Raw genomic sequence first — 20359 nt, 5'->3', positions numbered from 1 at the left:
GGGAACTGCCATCACCAAAAGGGCCACTCAGAAAAAATAGCAAAATACTAAACAAAGTCTCTACTCTTATACAGAGGCAGTTCCAGACTGGCATGCAGGGCCCAGAAAGTTTCCAAAAATATACCCAGCGAAGGGAGAGGCCTCACGCTGAAACACCAAAAGCTCCTCATTCCTCAAACGCTCAACTCAAATGCCACACCTCACCTATTCATAGCCCCCACTTCTAAGAAAGGGGTCCAACCATCAGAAAGAATCCTCAGGGGGAGGTGCTGATAAGATGGTATCGCCCTCTAACTATCTAATTCCTGTGGTAGGGATCTAGGGCCATCTAGTGTGTGACCAGGGGATCCCCCACATTCCTAAAGAATTACAAAAATAAGAAGTTCTTGGAGGTTCATTTTTAGAAAGATACAAGCAATTATTGTATATACTACTGATAATATTGCATGAGAGCGCTAGCTGTTATATGTACTAGGCCAGTGGCTCCCAAACTTGTCCTGGGGTATCCCAACCGGTTGGGTTTTCAGGATATCCACAATGAATATTCATGAGATAAAATGTGCATGTATTGCCTCCATTGCATGCAAATTTATCTCATGCATATTCATTGTGGGTAATAATAGTACAAAATGTTTTAATTTAAACTTATACAAAGTTTTAAATATTTTATACAAAACTATCAATCAGTAAATCAATTTATAACAAAACCAAAAAATAATGAATCTAAATACTCAATAATATTAAAAATATGTCTAACACAAAAGACAACAAGAGACAATACAGAAAAGACCCACAAAAATAACTACACATATACCAATCACACAAAAACATGCAACACTATAAAGTCTCATGAGATTTCTTCTTGCTAAGCAAATTGGTAAGGATGAACGTCCTCACTAACAGGCCTTACTAACAGGCCTGCACATAAAATGTGCAGCCAAGCCGCACATTTTACTTTCAGAAATTAGCACCTTAATTTCTGCCGGCACCGGGAAAGTGCACAGAAAAGCAGTAAAAACTGCTTTTCTGTGCACCTGCACCCTCCAACTTAATATCATGATGATATTAAGTCGGAGGTCCCGAAAGTTAAAAAAAAGTTTACAAAAATAAATAAATTTGAAATCGGCCTGTGGCTCGTGGGTTGAAAACTGGATGCTCAATTTTGCCACCGTCCGGTTTCCGAGCCCGTGGCTGTAGCGGGCTCCAGAACCAACGCCGGCAAAATTAAGCGTCAGCTGTCAAACCCACTGACAGCCGCCGCTTCTGCCAATAAGGAGGCGCTAGGGACGCGCTAGTGTCCTTAATGCCTCCTTATTACCGCAGGCCCTCATTTGAATACTATTTCGCGTGCCCAGAAGAGTGGCCTGGGCGCGCGTCGGGAGAGCGGGTGCTCGCCTCGGAGCGCCGGCTCTCCCGCGCATTTTACCGTATCGGCCTGATAGAAAAAGTACAGAGAAGGGCAACAAAAATGATAAAGGGGACAAAAAAAGTTTCCTTATGGAGATAGGCTAAACAGATTAGGGCTCTTTAGCTTGGAAAAGAGATGACCGAGAGAGGATATGATGAAATTTATAAAATCATGAATGTGGTGGGACAGTTAAATAGGAAGTGGTTATTTACCCTTTCAACCATCACTAGGACTAGGGGACATGCCATGAAAATAGCAACCAGCAGATTTAAAACAAAATCATAGTTAGTATTATTTCACTCACTGCAGAATCAAGCCTTGGAATTGTGGAATTTGGAATTTTGAACCCCACAAATGTTTAGTGGGGTTCAAAAGAGGATTGGAAAAGTCCATAAATAGTTTTAAGCCAGGTATACTTGGGAAAATCAATGCTTATCCCTGGGAGTGAGATACAAGAAACAGATAAACTATTGGGGATTTGATGGGTCCTTGTGACCCAGACTGGCTCGGAGACAGAATGCTGGGCTCGATGGACCTTGGTCTGACCCAGCATGGCATTTTTTATGTTCTTATGAAATTTTTTTTTTTTTTAACTGAGAGAAAGTGGAGTTGCTTACCTATATCAGGCATTCTCAGAGGACAGCAAGATAGTAGGTGACATCATCTGAATGAGCCTGGCCTGGAACTTTAACTGAGCCTACTGGGCCTCTGTGACATGGCATGATGCCATGCATCCACATGTGGGCACCTTCAGTCAAACAATATTGTACCCTCTATGCTATCTCAGCTAGAAAGAGTAAACATTCCTGCCTAGAAAGACCATCAGCGCCATCAAGTGCTTTATAAGGGAAAACACACTTCAGTACTGACCTTACAAAAAGTTATATTCTGATTTGCCCAAAACATTTGGTTCCAATCTTGAGTTTCTTGTCTTAATTCCCTTAGCTTTTGTTCCAAGGAAGATTCATGTTCACCGATATAAAATTTTATTGGACGTAGGTTTGAATATCTATCCGGGGGACCAATCCAATCACAGGATGAATCTGCTGGGGCACAGGAATCTAAAACCTACAAGGACAGTAAAATAAGGTATATTAGTAATAAAACGCACAGAACTCCAGAAAAATAAACTGGATTTTAGGTTTAGATATCTTTATTGACCACAACAAAAACATTCACAAGAGTACTGAGGATTCCACAGAAAACATAATTGTACCACATCAGAAAATGTGCAGATATACAAACAATCAAACAATTTTATTTATTTTATTTAATAGCTTTTATATACCGATAACCATTTGCACATCGTATCGGTTTACAAGTAACATTGCGTTTATATAGAATAGCATAACAGTTACATAGAACAATTGGTAACATATAGGGTTAACAGATATATAAATAATTGAAAACTAAGTACAGGTTTATAATATGGCGAACGTATAGAGTTAGCAATAGAAAAGGAAATGTCAATCTGTATGCCGTTTCCCAATATAGTCGGTTATTAGTTGTAAATGTGTTTTCGTGTTTTTTAATTTTTATTTATTTTTTAATTTTTGTATATATATATATCTATATCTAGCCGCATCAGCAAGCCTGTCGGCGTGCTTTCTTATGATATTTCAAACGAAAGCCGCCCGGACTTCTAATCATTTGCGGCAGTCCTTAATATTCTAAATATTCTTTTGTTATATAGTGTATTCCTACAGTTTTTCATTAGATCATCAATAAATTGTGCCGTATACTAATCCAACACTGTTCACTCCTCATCGAGTGTATTTTCTCAAAACGCAGTGCATTGACAAAGTCAGATCTTGGTTCAATGATAGCTCAACAACCGGCCGAAGTTTCGCAGCTTGTGCTGCTTCATCAGGAGCTTGAATTATAAAACTTTGTCAGAGCGGCATGTAACTCTTCAAAGCAGGACGACCGTATAGAGTTAACATGAATGAGTATAACTATGTACAAGTTGGTAGGTAGTGCAATAATTGGAGGGGTGTTATTCGAATGCCTGTTTGAAGAGCCATGTTTTTAATTTTTTTTTAATTTTTTTAAATAAAGTTACTTCGAGCATCCATTTTTGTTGTTTATCCTCCCCTCCTTATTCCCTGTGACCTAAGAACTACTCAACTAGGTCAGACATCTGTTTCTGGTACATCTGACCTTTACTCAACAACCTAACCTCCCCTTCCCTCTCTGCTCCATATGGTCGTGTCCCCCCCCCCCTTAGGACACAACCTACAACACCATGTGGAGAAGCAGAATCAGTTCTCTTTACAAAGTATTCAGGATCAGATCCTAGCTTTACTAGACGGACCTTGAATATATGGTTCCCAAATTAGCTTTAAGGCTAATATCCTACAGTGCCATTGATCAGAAAGCTGTCACTGATACGCTGTGCCCAGATTGGCCCTTCAGACGGCTCACAGTGAACTAGCCCTGAAGTTGCTAGAATTCTCTAGTCTCGGCTGAGAGAACAGAGAGACAGAATCCGTGCTGTGACCCTGTCCAGCACATATGAACAGTTCTTTCCTGACCTCCGCCGGCACTGGATAAGAACAGTGAAAAGTGTTTAGTTTTTACTGAATGAATGCTTATTATTTTACCTGTTACTGTTTGCAAATTGAAAATTTTCCATTCACTGCTCCTGCTTTTTGTCAATAAACTCTTCAGTTCTGATAGCTCTGCCCGGGACCGATTTATGATCCCAATATTTTCTGTATTTGGTCTGTAGGTGCACATTGTGACCCCAGGGTTGTGTGGGGTCTCAGAGTCCCTAGAAACCACCAGCTTGTGAGTGCCATACCTGGGAACTTTTGATTTCCAGTCACCCTGAGATTGTCATAGATTAGTGGAGAAGGAGGAGAGTGCACACTTTATCCTCTCTCATATACACAAATTCCCTAACATACGTATTCATTCTCTCTCACACATTAACTGTCATGCACACTCCTCTCACACAAAAACACACTGGCTCTATCCCTACTCCCTCACACACACACAGGCTCTCTTCTCCCTCCCCACCCACACACAGGCTCTCACACTCACAGGCTCTCCTTCACATATACACACATCTGCAGACTCTCTCTCCCTTACATACACATACAGGCTCTCACACTCACTGGCTTTCTCTCCCTCTTGTACATACATACATACATATACACAGACAGGCTCTTTTCCCCTACCCCATCCCACCACACATATACACAGAGGCTCTTTCACACTCACTAGCTCTCTCCCCCTCACATACAGGCTCTCACACATAGAAGCTCTCCCCACTTGCACACTCACTGGCTCTCCCCCACATATACACACACCCACAGACTCTCACATACTCAGGCTCTCTCTCCCTCATATACATAGCTCTCGCACACTTACTCTCCCTCTCTCACATACACACACACAGGCTGCTCTCCCCTCACCCCACTCAACAGGCTTTCTCAAATTCTAGGGCTCCTCTGCTATGGGTGAGAAGGAAGATGCTGAAGGCCCCACCCCATTCTCTGCTCCTACATTTGCCTGACAGGGTTTGGATATCCTGCTGGCTCTCTACTTACGAGATGTATCGTCTTCTGCTGGCAGAGCCCGAGCTCCCTGCCAGTTTGCTGCTCCCAGGGTGCAACTTTTTGCTGGTAGGGCTTGGGTTCCCTGCTGACCCACTGCTCCTTGTGGGAACCCGTCTTCATCGACTGGCAGGGCTTGGGCTCCCTGCTGGTTGCTACCCCTGGGGCGCATCTTTTCCGGCCTGCAGAGCTTGGGCTTCTGTTGGCCTGCTGCTCCTGAAGCACTTCCTCCTTTCTGCCTGGGCCGTGAATACAATCCCTACTGCGAAGGTCGGCACAGCGCAGGTCAAGCATCAGCTGTTTCAACCGCGTGGGCTACGTAGGCCCCTCCACTTCAAACAGCTGACGTTTGACCTGCGCCACCAGACCGACATTTTAGCCCTCCTTCTGGAGAAAATCCGGAGAGTTGGCAACCCTAGGGCACCTGGAGTTTGTGGGTGTCGGCCCGGAGACTTGGCAATTCGTTCAGAATTCCGGAGTCTCTGGGCCAAATCCGGAGAGTTCCCAGGTATGGTACTTGCCCAGAGGCAAGTAGGAACTCAGTTGGCAGGTGGGAGATTGCCCTTGTAAGGACATGTGTGCAGGCAAGCCTGGGTAGAATTTGGCACGACCCTCCCAAGTGTCCTCAGGATTAACCCCAGAGCTTAATTTCTGGAGGAACAGCCTGGAATGCAGTTCTGACACTTTTTTTCAGACTTAAGAGGCAGCGGAGCAGGGGTGACCTACTCCAGTCCCTTCCCTTTGGGCAGCTTGCAGGGAAGGGGGTGGGAAGGTGTTTTCTTGAAGAGGTCAGAGAACAGCCACTCTGTTCCCTAATCCAGCAGCCTTCTCTCCTGTTGTTCTCCTCCTATATTCTATAGGGAACAGGAGGGAAGTTGTGATTCTGAAGCAGACTCTGTAGAGCAAAGAACGAGCACAAAAAGAGGTTGAATTAGCACAAGTTTAAAACTTATGAACAAGCAATGCCAGTCATCGGGGCTTCAACCTAGCTTTGGTGACTAGCACAACTCAAGTTTCAAACATGTGCTAATGTAACCTCTTTTTGTGTCTGCTCCCCAAGGCTTAATTTCTGGCGGAACACAAAATGGTGTCCTGTCACCTATTTTCAGGGACCCAAGCAGAGTAAAGCCAATGGTAGAAATCAGTTCTGGCTCCCGTACGGGGCTAGTGGTGGCATGGATCACTTCTGGCCCCTCCGGACCCCGAGCACTATTTAAGACAGTAAGGGGCAGGGACCATCAAAGGATCCCTGCCCTCATGAAGAGCTTATTTGTATGGCTTCAGCACCCTCCTGGAAGAGGCACCCAAATAAAACCTAGTTCTCTCCAGCGGTGTGGGAATGATGTGCATGTACTGTGGATGTCAGTGGGGGATGTGCAAGTGGTATCGGGAGGTGAGTGGAGAATGTGTGTGGGGAGGGGGATCCTAACCCCACTCCTCCCTGTGCAAGTATATTCTTTCCCCCTTCCTCCCCCATGAGTGTGTGCATGTGTGTGGCAGAAAGGGGGGGGGAAGTTGTGCATGTGTGTTGGGGGATGTACTCTTCCCCCTTGCAGGCTCCACAGACTCTCCCTACCCACTATGCATGCTGGTGTGGGGAGGGGTGTGTGTTTTTGTTATGGGGTTGGTGTGCGTGCATATTGAGGGTGAATGACCTGGGTGTGTGTACACACAATCTCCCCTTCACACGCTCCACTTTGCTCCCTCTCTACTCTCCCTTCACCCGTCTTCTCCCCCACTATCAGGCTCCGGTGGAGCGCACTGTTAACCCGTGATTGGACACGCGTTTTCGACGTGCTAGCTTTACCCCTTACTGAATAGCTTTACCCCTTACTGAATAAGGGGTAAAGCTACATGTCAAAAACACGCATCCAATCGCGGGTTAACAGTGCGCTCAGTTTTTACCATGTTCCGATAAATATGCTTTGAACACAGGTGTACCACAGGGTTCATCCCTGTCAGCATCACTGTTTAACATCTACATGTTGCCACTGTGTCATCTGCTATCACAACTGGGTATGACTTATTTTTTGTACACTGATGACATACAGTTTTTAGTCCCAATTGATGATTCAGTGGAAAAAGCGGGCAAACTCGTGTCTCTGTATCTGAAAGTTATAAAGCAAGTTCTCACACAGATGAGATTGATATTGAATGTTAGCGCTCGCCCCGCCAGGAGGGCAGAGTGAGCGATCTGATATCGATCAGCTCCTCCCGAGGGCAGGAGTTGGCAATCTGATAGGCTGGGCTCCCTGTAGGAGGAGAGGTTAGCAATCTGTTAGTGCTCTGCTCCCCCAGAAGGGAGTAGTTGGCAAAGTGTTATGCTTTGTTCCTGTAGAAAGAGGAGCCAACAACCTGTATGATCCTCACGGGGAGTTAACTATCTGATATGGTCTGATGTGGGTTGGTTCCCACAGAGTGGCAGATGATGATACCGCTCTATTAGTGTAAGGAGTAACACTTAGTAGAAATAGTGAATCCCTGGGCTGATGGCAGATGACAGCGCCCTCAAGTGGAAATCCTGAGAGGGACCACCGGCTAGGCTGGAGTATTGAGACAAACACAGATAGTTCTTTATTAGACTGGAAGTAGAACCACCAGAGGTGGCAGTAGTGAGCTGATGTACCCGGCAGGGCTGAAGTCCCTCAGATACCGGAATTACGATCTGTGAGTTGCTGAGCTGTAAGGAGAGACTATAGGTAGTGAGTAGACAGGGTATGCTGGACATATAACCAGTGGTAGATGATACACTCGCACTTGTAGATATCTATAATGTCTTCTTATGCAACAGAGAGTCTTCAGTATTCAGGAACAGGAGCCACAGGCGAATACTGGTTCCTGTAGGCAGTCTGAAATAGAACTCACAATAACTGTGTAGGGGATGGCTTCTGGAATAGAAGAGAGGCTAGAAGAGATTTAGGAACATAGGCCCTCGTGGAGCGAATGCCGGTTCCTATCTGTAAATCTGTAATAGTAATCCATAGGATATAGGTATGTGATATCTTCTGAGGAAGAAGAGAGTTTGAGAAAGGTATTAGGAACATAGGAATCGGTACTCGCACCACGAGGGCCTATCTGAAATCTGCAATGGTAACTCAAGATCTCCGTACCTGTGATAACGTCTTAGACTGAAGGGAGTCTTAGAGATTAGGAACATGGGCCCTCGTGGAGCGAGTACCGGTTCCTGTCTGTAATAGGACTCACTGTGTTCACGTCTGCGATCGCCTCCAGGCAATAGGAGTCTTCTGAGTATTGGGAACATAGGCCCTCGAGGAGCGAGTACCGGATCCCGTCCAACTATCTGAAATCAAGAAGAGAGAGAGCGGGGGCCCCGAGGAGCGTTACCCCTAGGTGAGTCTGTAGAGGCGGAGCAGCAGAGAAAGGATTCCCCGAGAGTTGCGAGGAAGGGGTTCCTACTCTTATCCTTGCTAATTCGATTTGAATTAGCAATCAAAGACCTTTTATGTTGGAAGCGGATGACGTCACTATGGGGGGATGCCCCCGAGGTTCGCGCCCTTGCTGGTACAAAGTCTGGAGCGCGCCCTTACGTCATCAGGAACATGGCGGATCCGTAGCGTCATGCCAGCCCGGGGATTCCAGGAAGAAAATGGCGAAGAGAAGCCGCGGCCACATCTGTCCGTCAGAGCCGAAGGGAGTCGCCACAAGGTAGAGAGGGTGGAGCGAGGGCGAGAATAGGCACAAACGCAACAAATGTTGAGAAGACAGAAATTATACTTCTTGAAAGGAAAATATCTCCAAGAACAGCAATCAGATTGTGCTTGAGGATAACACTATACTCAAATTCGCAGAGAATATCAGGGATTTGGGTGTAATTTTAGATTCAGAATTCAGTTTTAAAAAACATGTCACAACAAAAGTAAAGGAGGGATATGCAAAGCTTTTAATTCTTCGGCGACTGAAACCATTGCTTGAGCTGAATGATTTTCGTACAGTTTTACAATCATTACTATTTGGTAGTTTGGATTATTGTAACTCCCTACTATTAGGATTACCTGCTTCCACTATCCGACCTTTACAGATACTTCAGTACGTAGCAGCACGTATTTTGACTGGGAAAAGAAAAAGCGATCATATTACACCAACCTTAATTCATCTGCACTGGTTACCAATTGAATACAGAGTTAAATTAAGTCTCTCTGCATTTTACATAAACTGATTTACGGGGATCAGGTAGATTGGCTAAACGCAGCTATTAAATTACACGTTCCTCAGAGAAATCTGCATTCTGCTAATATAGGGCTACTAACTGTACCTTCAGTCCAATCAGCTCATCTAAATCAAGTGAGAGAAAGAGCCCTCGCATTGGCAGGTCCGAGTTTATGGAACATGCTTCCGGTAGAACTTAGAATGGAGGTGAATTTTAAACAGTTTAAAAAAGGATTAAAAACGTGTCTTTTTAAGGAGGCATATTCCAATCAGCCTTGAAGTCTGTTTTATGCTCTATTTTACTGTTTAATTTTTTATGTATTGTTCCGATTTTATTGTTTTAGGTTTTAGGTAGTTTAGAGTTCATACAGTAGCTTATTTTTAAGAGAAAGGAGGTGGAGTGAACAAGAGTTTTTGATGTATTTTAGGATTATTTTATGTAATAATGCTATTGATTGTAATTTAAGTTTTATATGTATTTTATTTGATTGTTTTATTGTTTATAATGTATTTATTGTTGTGAACCATTGCGATGGAACCCGAGTGATGGTATATAAGACCCAATAAATAAATAAATAAATATTGGGAAGCAGAAGCTGGGAAAGTTTCTATTGGAGCTGGTTCCTTTCTTGCATGTGCAATCAAACCACTGCTACTAAACTATATGTAACTCCCTATCCTTGCTAGGGAGGGTGGAATTCAATATTAACTGTATTTATGCTCTCTCACTATATTAATTAGATTTGCTTTATGTTAAGGAAGAAATAAAAATAGTGTAGTAATTGTGTACATACCCTTGTTAGCTACAGCTGTTGCTCTTTCATGAGAATTCCACTGCCTTTGCAAAAACTGCAGTTATAAAATGGCAGTTGGCAAATTGTGCATTACATTTTATAAGAGTGTATTTTCAATCACTTGCAATTCAAAATGGATGTTTAGAGTCTTATCAAATATGCACTGTCTCTGCATTTAACCTTCTACTTTTATTTTCTGGACTGACTACTGAGACTGCTTCTGGAGTAATTATAACAGTATAAACTCAGTGCATATGAAAAAAAATGCAGCTGATTAGCTGTAATGTCTTTATTTATGTCTGATAATTACTTTTTTTTTAATTACAAGAATCTCACAGGTCACAGAACTACAACCACGGTTACACATGATTCCTCTATGCAGGAGCCCCAGCCTTTGTGAAAGCCCATTTCAATCACTGCTATTGAAGATTGCAACTGTCACTCTGTGCAGGTTAGCCCCAATGCCTCCTTGGAAGTACAATTCATTGTGCTATATCCACTGCTTCCAATATGTTATCCCAGTGCTTCATTCCCATTGTCTTGCCACCAGGGATCCTCTCTGTATACCCCATGTTTTTTTAGAACTCTATAGTGGGCATTCCAAGGATCCACTACCCTTTCTGCAAAAAAGTATTTTCTGACTTTGCTTCCAACTCTACTCCCTTGGAACTTCGTTATTTAAATGTTTGTATCTCTTTTCTATTATGCACATATTTAGATATTTAAGTCTCACCTCATATAGTTACAAAAATAACTGCAGTTTATTTCCCTTCCCGGGCTCTGCCCCTTGATTCATATTAGTATTGCAAGGATCAATCACTAGGGTAACCGTCTGCACAGTATTTAAAAGAAATGTGACTTGTTTTAGTGATCAAAAAGCAAATATTCTGCTCCACTTTCATGTACTGCAAGGATACTGGGTGTTTTATTTGCACCATGCACACCCCTAAAAGGTTCATGCAACAATGTTTAAAATGTTGGCCACCTGACTTCCTATTCCTTTGGGAGCTCTGCGCCCTCGTTTTAATGTTACTGCTCCTTTTCCGTATGTTAAGCTCTGTGCTAAAACCTCACCTTCGGCCCTTCTGTTGCTCTCTGTCCCAGCTCTGGGTCGCCGGGACTTGAGGAGACACTGGAATACCTTCCGCCACAGAAAACAGCGACCGACGACTTGAGGGTCTCACCCGTCCTACAGGTCGTCACCCTGACCAACATCCCCCTTAGCCCGCAGGCAGTCGTCCAATCCAGCAAGAGAAACAGAACTGAAAAGTCGCCGCCGCCGCACCAACAGTCACACTACAGAAGGGAAGGCTAGCCGTCAGGGCGCGCGCCGCCCACGTCACATAGCTCCGCCCAGAACCACCGGAGAGAACCTTCCATTCGCGCTCTCAGCTACGTCATAAACATTGCGGCGAGCCCCCGGAACGTCGAGTCAGCGACCAGTACTTTAAAGCCTCGGGTTTTACCGCCAAGGACAACTAGCGGAAAGTTTCTTTTTTTTTTTTTTTGTTTAACGAACCTACGGTTGGAAACAAAGGAGAAGGGCGGAAATGTCCAAGAGGGAAGGGCGGATATCTCACGGCCCCGGTTTTGTTATTATTGGTATTGCAGCTCGCGGCTGGAACGGACTGACGTCATCGCTGGCAGACTAGCACCTGCCAGCGCCACGGGCGCACCGGGAACGGGTTCGCGGCGGGTTGGAGACGTTCGGCCGCCGCCGCTGCTCTCGGATGGGCTAAAGAACGCCGTGCGCTCTGTAACCAGGATTAGCGGAAGAGCTGGGGGGGGCGATGAGCCTTCCTCTGCCTTTTAGAGGCTCTTTGTCTCTGAGGAGCTGGAGCGGTGCCTAGCCGAGGTAAAAATCACCGCGGCGGAGCGCGCGCTTGTATTTATGTTTTCCCTTCTCTATGAATGGCGGGCCTCGTGGGAGAGGGGTGGTGCTACGAAAGGGCCTACAACGGCAGGGCGCCTTTTCACGCTTCGCTGGGCGCTTCGCTTGTGTTAACAGTACTACTAATGAATGTTTATCCATCTCATGCGAGGAGGCTGGGCACGGATGCGGACGTGGGGGTCTATTTTAGAGAATTTGATCCCTCAGAACTTCGTTTATAATTGGACTTTGGTTGCAGTGTCGAGCCTCGGCCGTCACATTCTCGGTAGTAACGCGTTTTTCTTGGCTTTCAAGAATTTTTCTCCGATGGGAAGGTTCTTTCCTTATCATTTTTACCAGTCTGTGTGCAGACACATAACGTCACTTATTTGTCCAAACACGTTCTTTGCACAGCCGAAACTGCAGCAGCCCGGGCCACCATAATATACTAATTCCTGCACGCCTGTTCACGGAAGCAGGTGTTTGGACAAATTAAATTCTGTGACACGGGCGTTTTTCGTGTGACGTCGATATTCTGCGGCAGTCTGGAAAGGGGAGGAAGGCCTGAGCTTGTTAGATCCCCGTGTAGTTTGGACAAATAAGTAGGTATGCAGGAATGAAGACTTGCTGTCATATTAATAACTCAAGGCGGGGACACCACGATTATGAAGTCAAATACTGACTGACTGCTAGAAAACAGCTGGGAGAGGGTATGAAGGGGCTGAGGGAAAGTTTCCATGGCGGCGGCGGGTTAGGCGGGGTAAACCGAGCAGGACGCCGTCTGCTGAGCGATTCCTGCCAGGCAAAATGCAGACACCCTGTAAGGAGAATGCTACTTATAATTCTTTTGGATCTTGTTTTCTGCCAACCGATTTAATGGTAAAAAATGTAGGTTTTATATTTGATTTCTTCTTCCCTTTTCAAGGATCAAATACTCTTGGTTGTTTTCGGGGCTTTGTAGGTTTGGGCTATCTGTGCTCCTTATAATGTAGGCGCTTTCATGGCTGCAAGCACTTTGTTCTTTCATTATATTTTCCTTTTAGCATTAGACGACAAGTAGGGACAATGGATTTACCTTCTTATTATGTAGAAAGTAATAGGAGCAGGTAGCATACCAATGAAAAATACATTCAAAAGAGAGGTTTTATCAAAATATAGAATTATCCACTGTGGGTAATGAAAGGCATGCTTACTATGTTACATTTTATCTTAATTTTCTTGAATTTCTTTTTGCAAACCTTGTTGATGTAAAATCATAGTAGACAGAATTTCCCTTTTTTAAAATGTGTATATATTGCTTACTTTCATATGCTTTTTGGCATATTCTTAAAACTTGAAAATATTGTATTTCTTCCCAACTGAAACACTTGGCACTTTAAAGGGAAAAGAGGGAATAACAGTGGTTCTGGTGTTGGATATATATATATATTTTTTAATGAAGTAAAACTAATTGTATTCTTGCCATTTTTCTTAGAAATGCATGACTGCTAATTGTGTGGATGATATAGCATATCATGAGAGAGAGAGTTGCATACAATGGAAGCAGTGCATGCAGATCTATCTTGTGCATATTCATTGTGAATATCCTGAAAACCTGGGCTAGGTGGCCCCGAGAATTGGATTGAGGAGCACTGTGATGTAGATGAATGTCTTTTTGTGTGTGTATATTTTGAGATGTTTGCAATAATTCTAGTGTATTAGGTGGAGGATGGGGGGATTGTATGAACACACCTTTTTTTTACTTGTACAGTATAATTTTGTGTTACAAATTTTAAAATTTTGTATTCATGATTGCAGAGGTTTTTAGTATGATGAAGCTTAAGGGTTTATGAATGTGGCTCATTTACTTTTTATTAATCGTGTATATTTTTCTTCTTTTTAGCTCAGTGTATAGATAATTGGATGAAAGAAGAGTATGGATATGGGCAACCAACACCCTTCTATCACTAAGCTACAAGAAATACAGAAAAAAGTGAAGGATCTTGGGCAGCAAGTGACTTCCTTTAGTGGTCTTCTAGCTGATGCAGAATACAAGAAACTGGAGAGGTCTCTAACTAGGCAGCTGTTTGAAATAGATTCTATTGATACGGAAGGCAAAGGGGCCATTCAGCAAACTAGAAATAGAGCTGCTCAAGAAGCAGAGAAACTACTCAAGGATTTAGAGGAGAATGCTAACCATCCCTGCCGACTGGAGATTCAGAATATTTTTGAAGAAGCACAGCAGCTTGTGAACAATGAGATTGCACCTCTCTATGGAGGTGGGAGCTGCATCACTGAAGAGTTTGAGGAAGGTATTGAGGGCATTATATTGAGACTCACTCAAGTAAAAACTGAAGGTAAAATATCTTTGCGGAAAGCAAGATACCGTACTTTAACCAAAGTTCTTGCCATTCAAGAGATCCTGGAAAGTTGCATGAAGCGTCAAATTTTGCCTCTGCCACTCTCCACTGATACGCACCCCTGTGTTTCTAAAATTAACTGTGTTATGTGTGAAGTGAACAAAGCCAGAGCAAGTCTCATTATGCTTCTTATTGGTATAAATAATGACGAGACCTACAGGCATTTATCCTGTGTGCTTACAGGCTTGGTTACAGATCTAGATTCCTTGGATGTCTCAGGACATCCCGAAGTAAGAAATTACCGGAAGGAAGTAGTGGGAGAAATCAATAGCTTGCTGAAACATTTGGATTTAGAAGAGGAAGGAGCCACAACTGCTGCTTATGATTTGGCCCAAAATGAGTCAATTATGAAAATAGAAGAGATCCGCAAGATAGCGACAGGAATGAAAAATGACCTGTTGAAAGCAGACACAATTTCAGATTTGCAGTTAGGATTTAAGGCAGAGTTGCAGTACCTAATTGCTCAGTTGGATGAGGTGAGTCCAGGAAGGAATCCATTTATTAGAGAAGCTAGGAGGAGAGCAGTGATAGAGGTTCAAGCGACCATCACTTATATTGACTTAAAAGAAGCACTTGCAAAAAGGCAGAGTTATGGTGAAACAATTGATACTGAGCATCCATCGCATAAAGCAGTCTGGAATGTGCTCGGGAGCTTGTCAGAGCTTCAAAGGGAAGTACTGTCATTTGATGGAAACAGAACTGATAAGAACTATAAAAGACTGGAGGAACTCCTCATTAAGCAACTTCTAGCTCTCGATGCTGTTGATGTCGAGGGAGATGATCGCTCCAAAGTAGCTAGAAAGCAGGCAGTAAAGTTTGCAAATAACATCCTAAGCTATCTGGATATGAAAACAGACGAATGGGAATACTAAAGTAATGGCAGTCCTGCAGTTCACATTGCCTTTTTTGACTTGATGCATAGTATATATTTAGAGCAGAGTAAGGATTGTGGCACATTTCAACCATAACATGTTATGTGACCTGAGAGAGCTATTTTTTTTTTTGTTACCAAAATTATTTTCATAATATCCTAACACTGCATGCATCAACAAATCTCATAAGTTTTAGCACTTAAATTAAAACTTTCATACAGTGGCATCCATTTTCTAATGCTAAACCATATTCTTAAAAAAACAAACATACCAGGACTATATGGATGTTAAATGTGTGGGCATGTTTGTTTATTTTACAGACTTAAATAGGATTTTATTCATAAGCCAGATGTTTGAGTAGAATGCCTGCAGTTCTGTATTTTTTTTCCACATGTTGAATATGCTGTATTAGAAAAAAAACGTGGGAACATGGACTTGTGGGCACATTCTTATTTTTAATATTAAAAACTGAATAGTATAAAAGAAATAGGCAGTTATGTGACACGTGGAATAGGGTACAGGATTACTGAAACAATTTTTCACAAGATTACTCCGAGATTGACGAAAAATGCTCTGCACAGATTTTTGGGTATATTCTGCTAGTTTGTATTATAATGAAAAATACAATTTAGTAATCATGTGTTCCTGTATTTTTTGTTACAAGAGACAAAATAAAATTCCCACTATTTTTAGCTTTTTATAAAACGATACCAAATGGTTAGTTATGAAAAGAAAACAATGTAGGTCAATAGGTAAGACATTGTAATGACCTGGCTCTGATTCGATTTAGAAGAATAAAATTGCTGCTTTGGGGATATTTGTCCCATTTAAGGGTTTTTTTTTTCTTTTTTAAAGAAGTTTTCTACTGGAATTCTGTTGGTGGTTGAATTTTGCCACACTTTGAATTTAAAACAAACAAACAAAAACTTACTGTGGGAAATCTGTGTTGTATTTTAAAGACCAACTTAGTGTGGGTTTGTTGAGAAGGGTATCTTCCCTCCCTCCCCATGGGCAAACAGTGTGGAAACCGTCATACAGAAGTTCATCACAAGTGGGCCAATCTGCTGCAGGTTTCAAACCGGAGACAGGTATGTAATAAGGGTTTGTGCACAGGGGGAAAAACGCACATATAAACCCGCTAACCAACCTGTGCCTTGTTCTGCACGAATGTATGCTAATGGAATGCAAAGGAGGCGATTATCTAATCACAAGCAATGTAGGGAGCAGCACTAGCAGTGAGATCAGGTTAGTGCGGGCTTTTTAAATGCTGTTTTTAGTGCCTGGGTCAGGGGAGGAGTTAAGTGAAAGCATCTCTTTTTTAATGCTTTTGTGGGTCAGCCAAGTGGACAGAACTGGTAAAGAGAACACAGCTTCTTAATGAAGCAGAATCATCTGTTTGCATTTCTCGATTTCACCGATAGTTGGAGTTCGATCATGAAGGGATTGCTCTACTCAACTTGCTTCACATCAATTTCCGGACCACTAATTTTATGTTTTGTTTTGTTTTTTTTTTAAAAGGCTTTCGCCCCCAGAATCAATCACGGGTGTTCACACACCGATGGGCGACTGCGCAATTTATTACGTAGGGTCTTGAGCACGTATTATGGTGTGTGTGTTTTGCACGTGGATTTTATGCATCGATCTGATCGGCATATGCGGCCGTTATTAAATCAGTGAGGATTTCAGCATGGGTCTTGCTACATCAGTCCCAAGGAGAGCAGCATTCTGTTGTATAAAGTTTGTGTTTTGCTTTTGTCCCAGGGTTACAAAGTAAAGTTGGTCATTTGCTGTGAGATTTTTTTTTTTTTTTTTTCTTGGAAGCTGTTGATATCCATCTGCCCCGTATTAACAAAAAATTACAAGTAAAAAGTTAAGACATCACTTAGCATTCCTCTGTCAGCTATTCCCCTGCTTAGGCTCTAAGATTTTGCATTTAGAACCTAGGGTGTTATGACTGGTATGTGGAAACTGTTTTTTCCTATTTGGATATCATGATGGTGTGTGGTTTATTTTTGTGAAGATTCTATTAAAGACAAAATGCATTTTTCTTTATTTTTTTTTTTTATTGTTTAATGTGAGAACATGTACACATTTCTTACATAGAACAATGAACAAAAGTTTTATAGCATGGTATAAACACAATGAAAATTAAACAGGTCCAGAAACAATTTTCAAATTATTTTTATAACTTTTTTAGCCCCACCCTTAAACATATGATCTAGCAACTATTCCTAATAGAAACACACACCATTCATACTTCCTTCACACACACCACCAAATAACCAATCATTACCTTAATTTTCTCTTTAGATTCAGATTTGTAATAGTTTCTCCATTTTTTCCCTTAATAAATAGTAATTTCTCTGTAACAGTAAGACTTATGAAGATCTTTGAATTTTAATTTATCCATCAATGCATAAAGTCTGCATTTCTGATTTCTAAGAGTGAAATACAGGTAAAACATCAGAATTCCAGCAAGATTAAATAACTTTTATGGTAATAGTAAATTAAATATTAAACATGTTGAGCCTCCCAGCAGGGAGTCTAAATGATTTTTCAAACCAGTAAAAATTCATTTTACCTTTCCAAGGGATCATCTTCAGCAAACATTCCAGCAGAGTATGAACTTGCCTCTAGTAGGATTGTAGTGTAGGACAGTCAGTTGTTATGACATAATTACATTTCAAATAGCTGTTTGATTCCCACAAGTTCGTCCTAGCTCCTCTTTCTGTGGTCAGGTATATCCTATGTAATAACTTGAATTGAATCTCTCTCAAATTAGCAGGTTGAATAACCTCAATATCTAATGGAATTCCAAAATATGTTCCCCATTGATTGGCCAATTTACATAGCTGTTTATCAAGTTGTTGCTGTTTGAATATTCTCAACCCATATCTTCAACTTGTTAAATTTAGGTATAGTTTCAATAAGTTTCATCATTATCAATAAATGCCAAGGATTTAAGATCACCATTACAACTTAAAACAATGTCTTGTTTGAAAATAAGCAAATAGACTGTCTAGGAATATCTGTCTTCCTATAACTGTTGCTTTGAAGTCTTAAATATGACATGATCCGTTCCCCCTGGAAATACTTGGTTGCTCACCAAAAAGAGGTAAGGGTAAATGTTGCAACCAAGTTCATGTAAACCTCTCTATCATCTCCATGTTTTCTTGAATGCTGGTAACCAAAATCCCCATGCTCCCCTTGTGGGTAATTTTGATCATGCAAGATATTTACTGGGTGATAAGGTTGTGCCAACTCCTCCAACAGTTCATAAGAGTTGAATTTTATTTTATTTTTTTTTATGACTATCCAATCTTGTATGTAGCATAACAAAGAGACCACCTTATGTGCCTTAAATCTGGAAGAGCCAGACCTACCAGACTTTTAGGTTTGGTCAAAGTCATACAACTTATTCTCGCTAACTTCATTCATATGGGAAAAAAAAGTAACTCATGACTTATTTAATTTATTTATTTAAAAACATTTCTATACCGTCGCTAGGAATTATTAGGGAATGGTTAATAAAATGGAAAATGTCATAATGCCTCTGTATCGCTCCATGGTGAGACCGCACCTTGAATATACAATTCTGGTCGCCGCATCTCGGCGATGGGCAACCAAAGGTTAGGGCTGTTCAGCTTGGAGAAGAGACGGCGAGGGGGGGATATGAGAGAGGTCTTTAAGATCATGAGAGGTCTTGAACGAGTAGATGTGAATCGGTTTTTTACACTTTCGGATAATAGAAGGACTAGGGGGCATTCCATGAAGTTAGCAAGTAGCACATTTAAGACTAATCGAGAAAAGTCTTTTTCACTTAACGCACAATAAAGCTCTGGAATTTGTTGCCAGAGGATGTGGTTAGTGCAGTTAGGGTAGCTGGGTTAAAAAATGGTTTGGATAAGTTTTTGGAGGAGAAGTCCATTAATGGCTATTAACCAAGTTTACTTAGGGAATAGCCACTGCTATTAATTGCATCAGTAGCATGGGATCTTCTTAGTGTTTGGGTAATTGCCAGGTTCTTGTGGCCTGGTTTTGGCCTCTTGGAAACAGGATGCTGGGCTTGATGGACCCTTGGTCTGACCCAGCATGGCAATTTCTTATGTTCTAGTCTACAATATGCCTAGTGTACATGGGAATAGAAAGAATACTTATCATTCACATGTAAAAACCTTCAAAAATCAATAAGATAAAATTTCCTAGCCAAAACACCACCACCCATGTCATTTTTATTTTGCCTGGGGAGTTTTGAAAATTTGCAATCTATAATGGAACTATCTGTGATATTGAAATCCCCCCCCCTCCCCCAACAGTAGCTGTATAAACTGTCAAATTCGCTATCTTAGATGCTAACATTGAGAAAAAAACTTTCAATTATTTGTTAAAAGCATAAAGATTAACAAACAACCTTTAATCCATGCAGTTTTCCTAAACGGATTATCTGCCATTGATAACTGAGATTTGGTGTTCAATCTGAAAGGTAAAGATTTGTGTATCAAAATTGCCACCCCATTCTGTCTGAGAGGTAAGAAAAGAGCATTGCTCTACCTATTCTCTTTTTTAGCTTTTAGTATTAAAAATCATTGTGGTGTGTCTCCTGAAGGAAAGCAATATCTTCATGCACAGAGTCTTGACAGGGTTGAACATTCTTTCGCTTTATTGGGGAATGCGGACTGCAGACTATCAGCATTTAAAGATCACACTTGTAACAATACCATTTAAGCAAACATAATGAATCTGCTTATTTGTTAAATAGTACATTTCCTAGCGTGTAGCAGATGGACTCAGGACTAATGGGTATAGTGTACTCCTGTTAGCAGTTGGAGACGGATCAGAATTCAATCTGACGACAGCCCCTAGTACATATACCCCTGCAGGAAGTGCAGCTCTTCAGTATTTTCCGTTTCCATAGCAGTTAGGGACTATCTGCATGCTCTCACAGCGTTAGAACCAAATCCAAAGGAGAAACCTACCTGAAGATGAGCCCTGTTCTCCTGCGGTGATTCCCTCAGAGGTGAGCCTTGGTTTGGCGGCTGAATCGCGGCGAGGACCTAGCCCCCGATCCTCGGGCGCAGCTGAGAGGCAGCGGGTGCACCCTCTAGCTTGGCGGTGAAGGTATTTGCCCTCTCCCCCCGTAGCCGGAGACTTCCCGGGACGAAACCGGGAAGCGCCGAAGACAAGGTAAGGTAGAAATCGTCTGCTTGAATCCGGTCTCCAAGGATCGAGGAGGAGCACAGGTCACTGGCCGGGACCAGTGCCACCGGGTTGATCCGCCCTAGCAGGGCC

At 42.2% G+C, this 20359-nt stretch overlaps 2 protein-coding genes across 8 annotated transcripts in view; one reads left to right on the top strand and one right to left on the bottom strand.

The window, feature by feature from the left end:
• LOC115089759 (apoptogenic protein 1, mitochondrial) overlaps nucleotides 1-11283 on the bottom strand; it is a 46901-nt gene extending 35618 nt beyond the window's left edge. For both annotated transcript variants that reach the window (XM_029598033.1, XM_029598032.1), the window contains exons 1-2: nucleotides 11004-11283; nucleotides 2279-2476 (exon numbers count right to left, since the gene is read on the bottom strand). In XM_029598033.1, coding sequence (XP_029453893.1) covers nucleotides 2279-2476; nucleotides 11004-11144 — 339 coding nt within the window. In that variant the 5' untranslated portion in view covers nucleotides 11145-11283. The remainder of the gene's footprint in view (nucleotides 1-2278; nucleotides 2477-11003) is intronic.
• Nucleotides 11284-11449: 166 nt separating this feature from the next.
• BAG5 (BCL2 associated athanogene 5) lies at nucleotides 11450-17131 on the top strand. Of its 6 annotated transcripts, none has more exons than XM_029598026.1 (2): nucleotides 11450-11784; nucleotides 13682-17131. In XM_029598026.1, exon 2 carries the CDS (start codon nucleotides 13715-13717, stop codon nucleotides 15068-15070), a length of 1356 nt encoding a protein of 451 aa, XP_029453886.1. In that variant the 5' UTR covers nucleotides 11450-11784; nucleotides 13682-13714; the 3' UTR covers nucleotides 15071-17131. The 6 variants fall into 6 exon arrangements, with proteins under 6 accessions (XP_029453886.1, XP_029453891.1, XP_029453889.1 ...); XM_029598031.1 differs by lacking the exon at nucleotides 11450-11784 and adding an exon at nucleotides 11839-12401; XM_029598029.1 differs by lacking the exon at nucleotides 11450-11784 and adding an exon at nucleotides 11839-12405.
• Nucleotides 17132-20359: the final 3228 nt, after the last annotated feature.

The sequence above is a fragment of the Rhinatrema bivittatum genome, chromosome 4 (assembly GCF_901001135.1).
Source record: "Rhinatrema bivittatum chromosome 4, aRhiBiv1.1, whole genome shotgun sequence".
Taxonomy (NCBI): domain Eukaryota; kingdom Metazoa; phylum Chordata; class Amphibia; order Gymnophiona; family Rhinatrematidae; genus Rhinatrema; species Rhinatrema bivittatum.
Note: the sequence above shows the minus strand (reverse complement) of the source record. Positions and strands in the feature narration are given on the sequence as shown.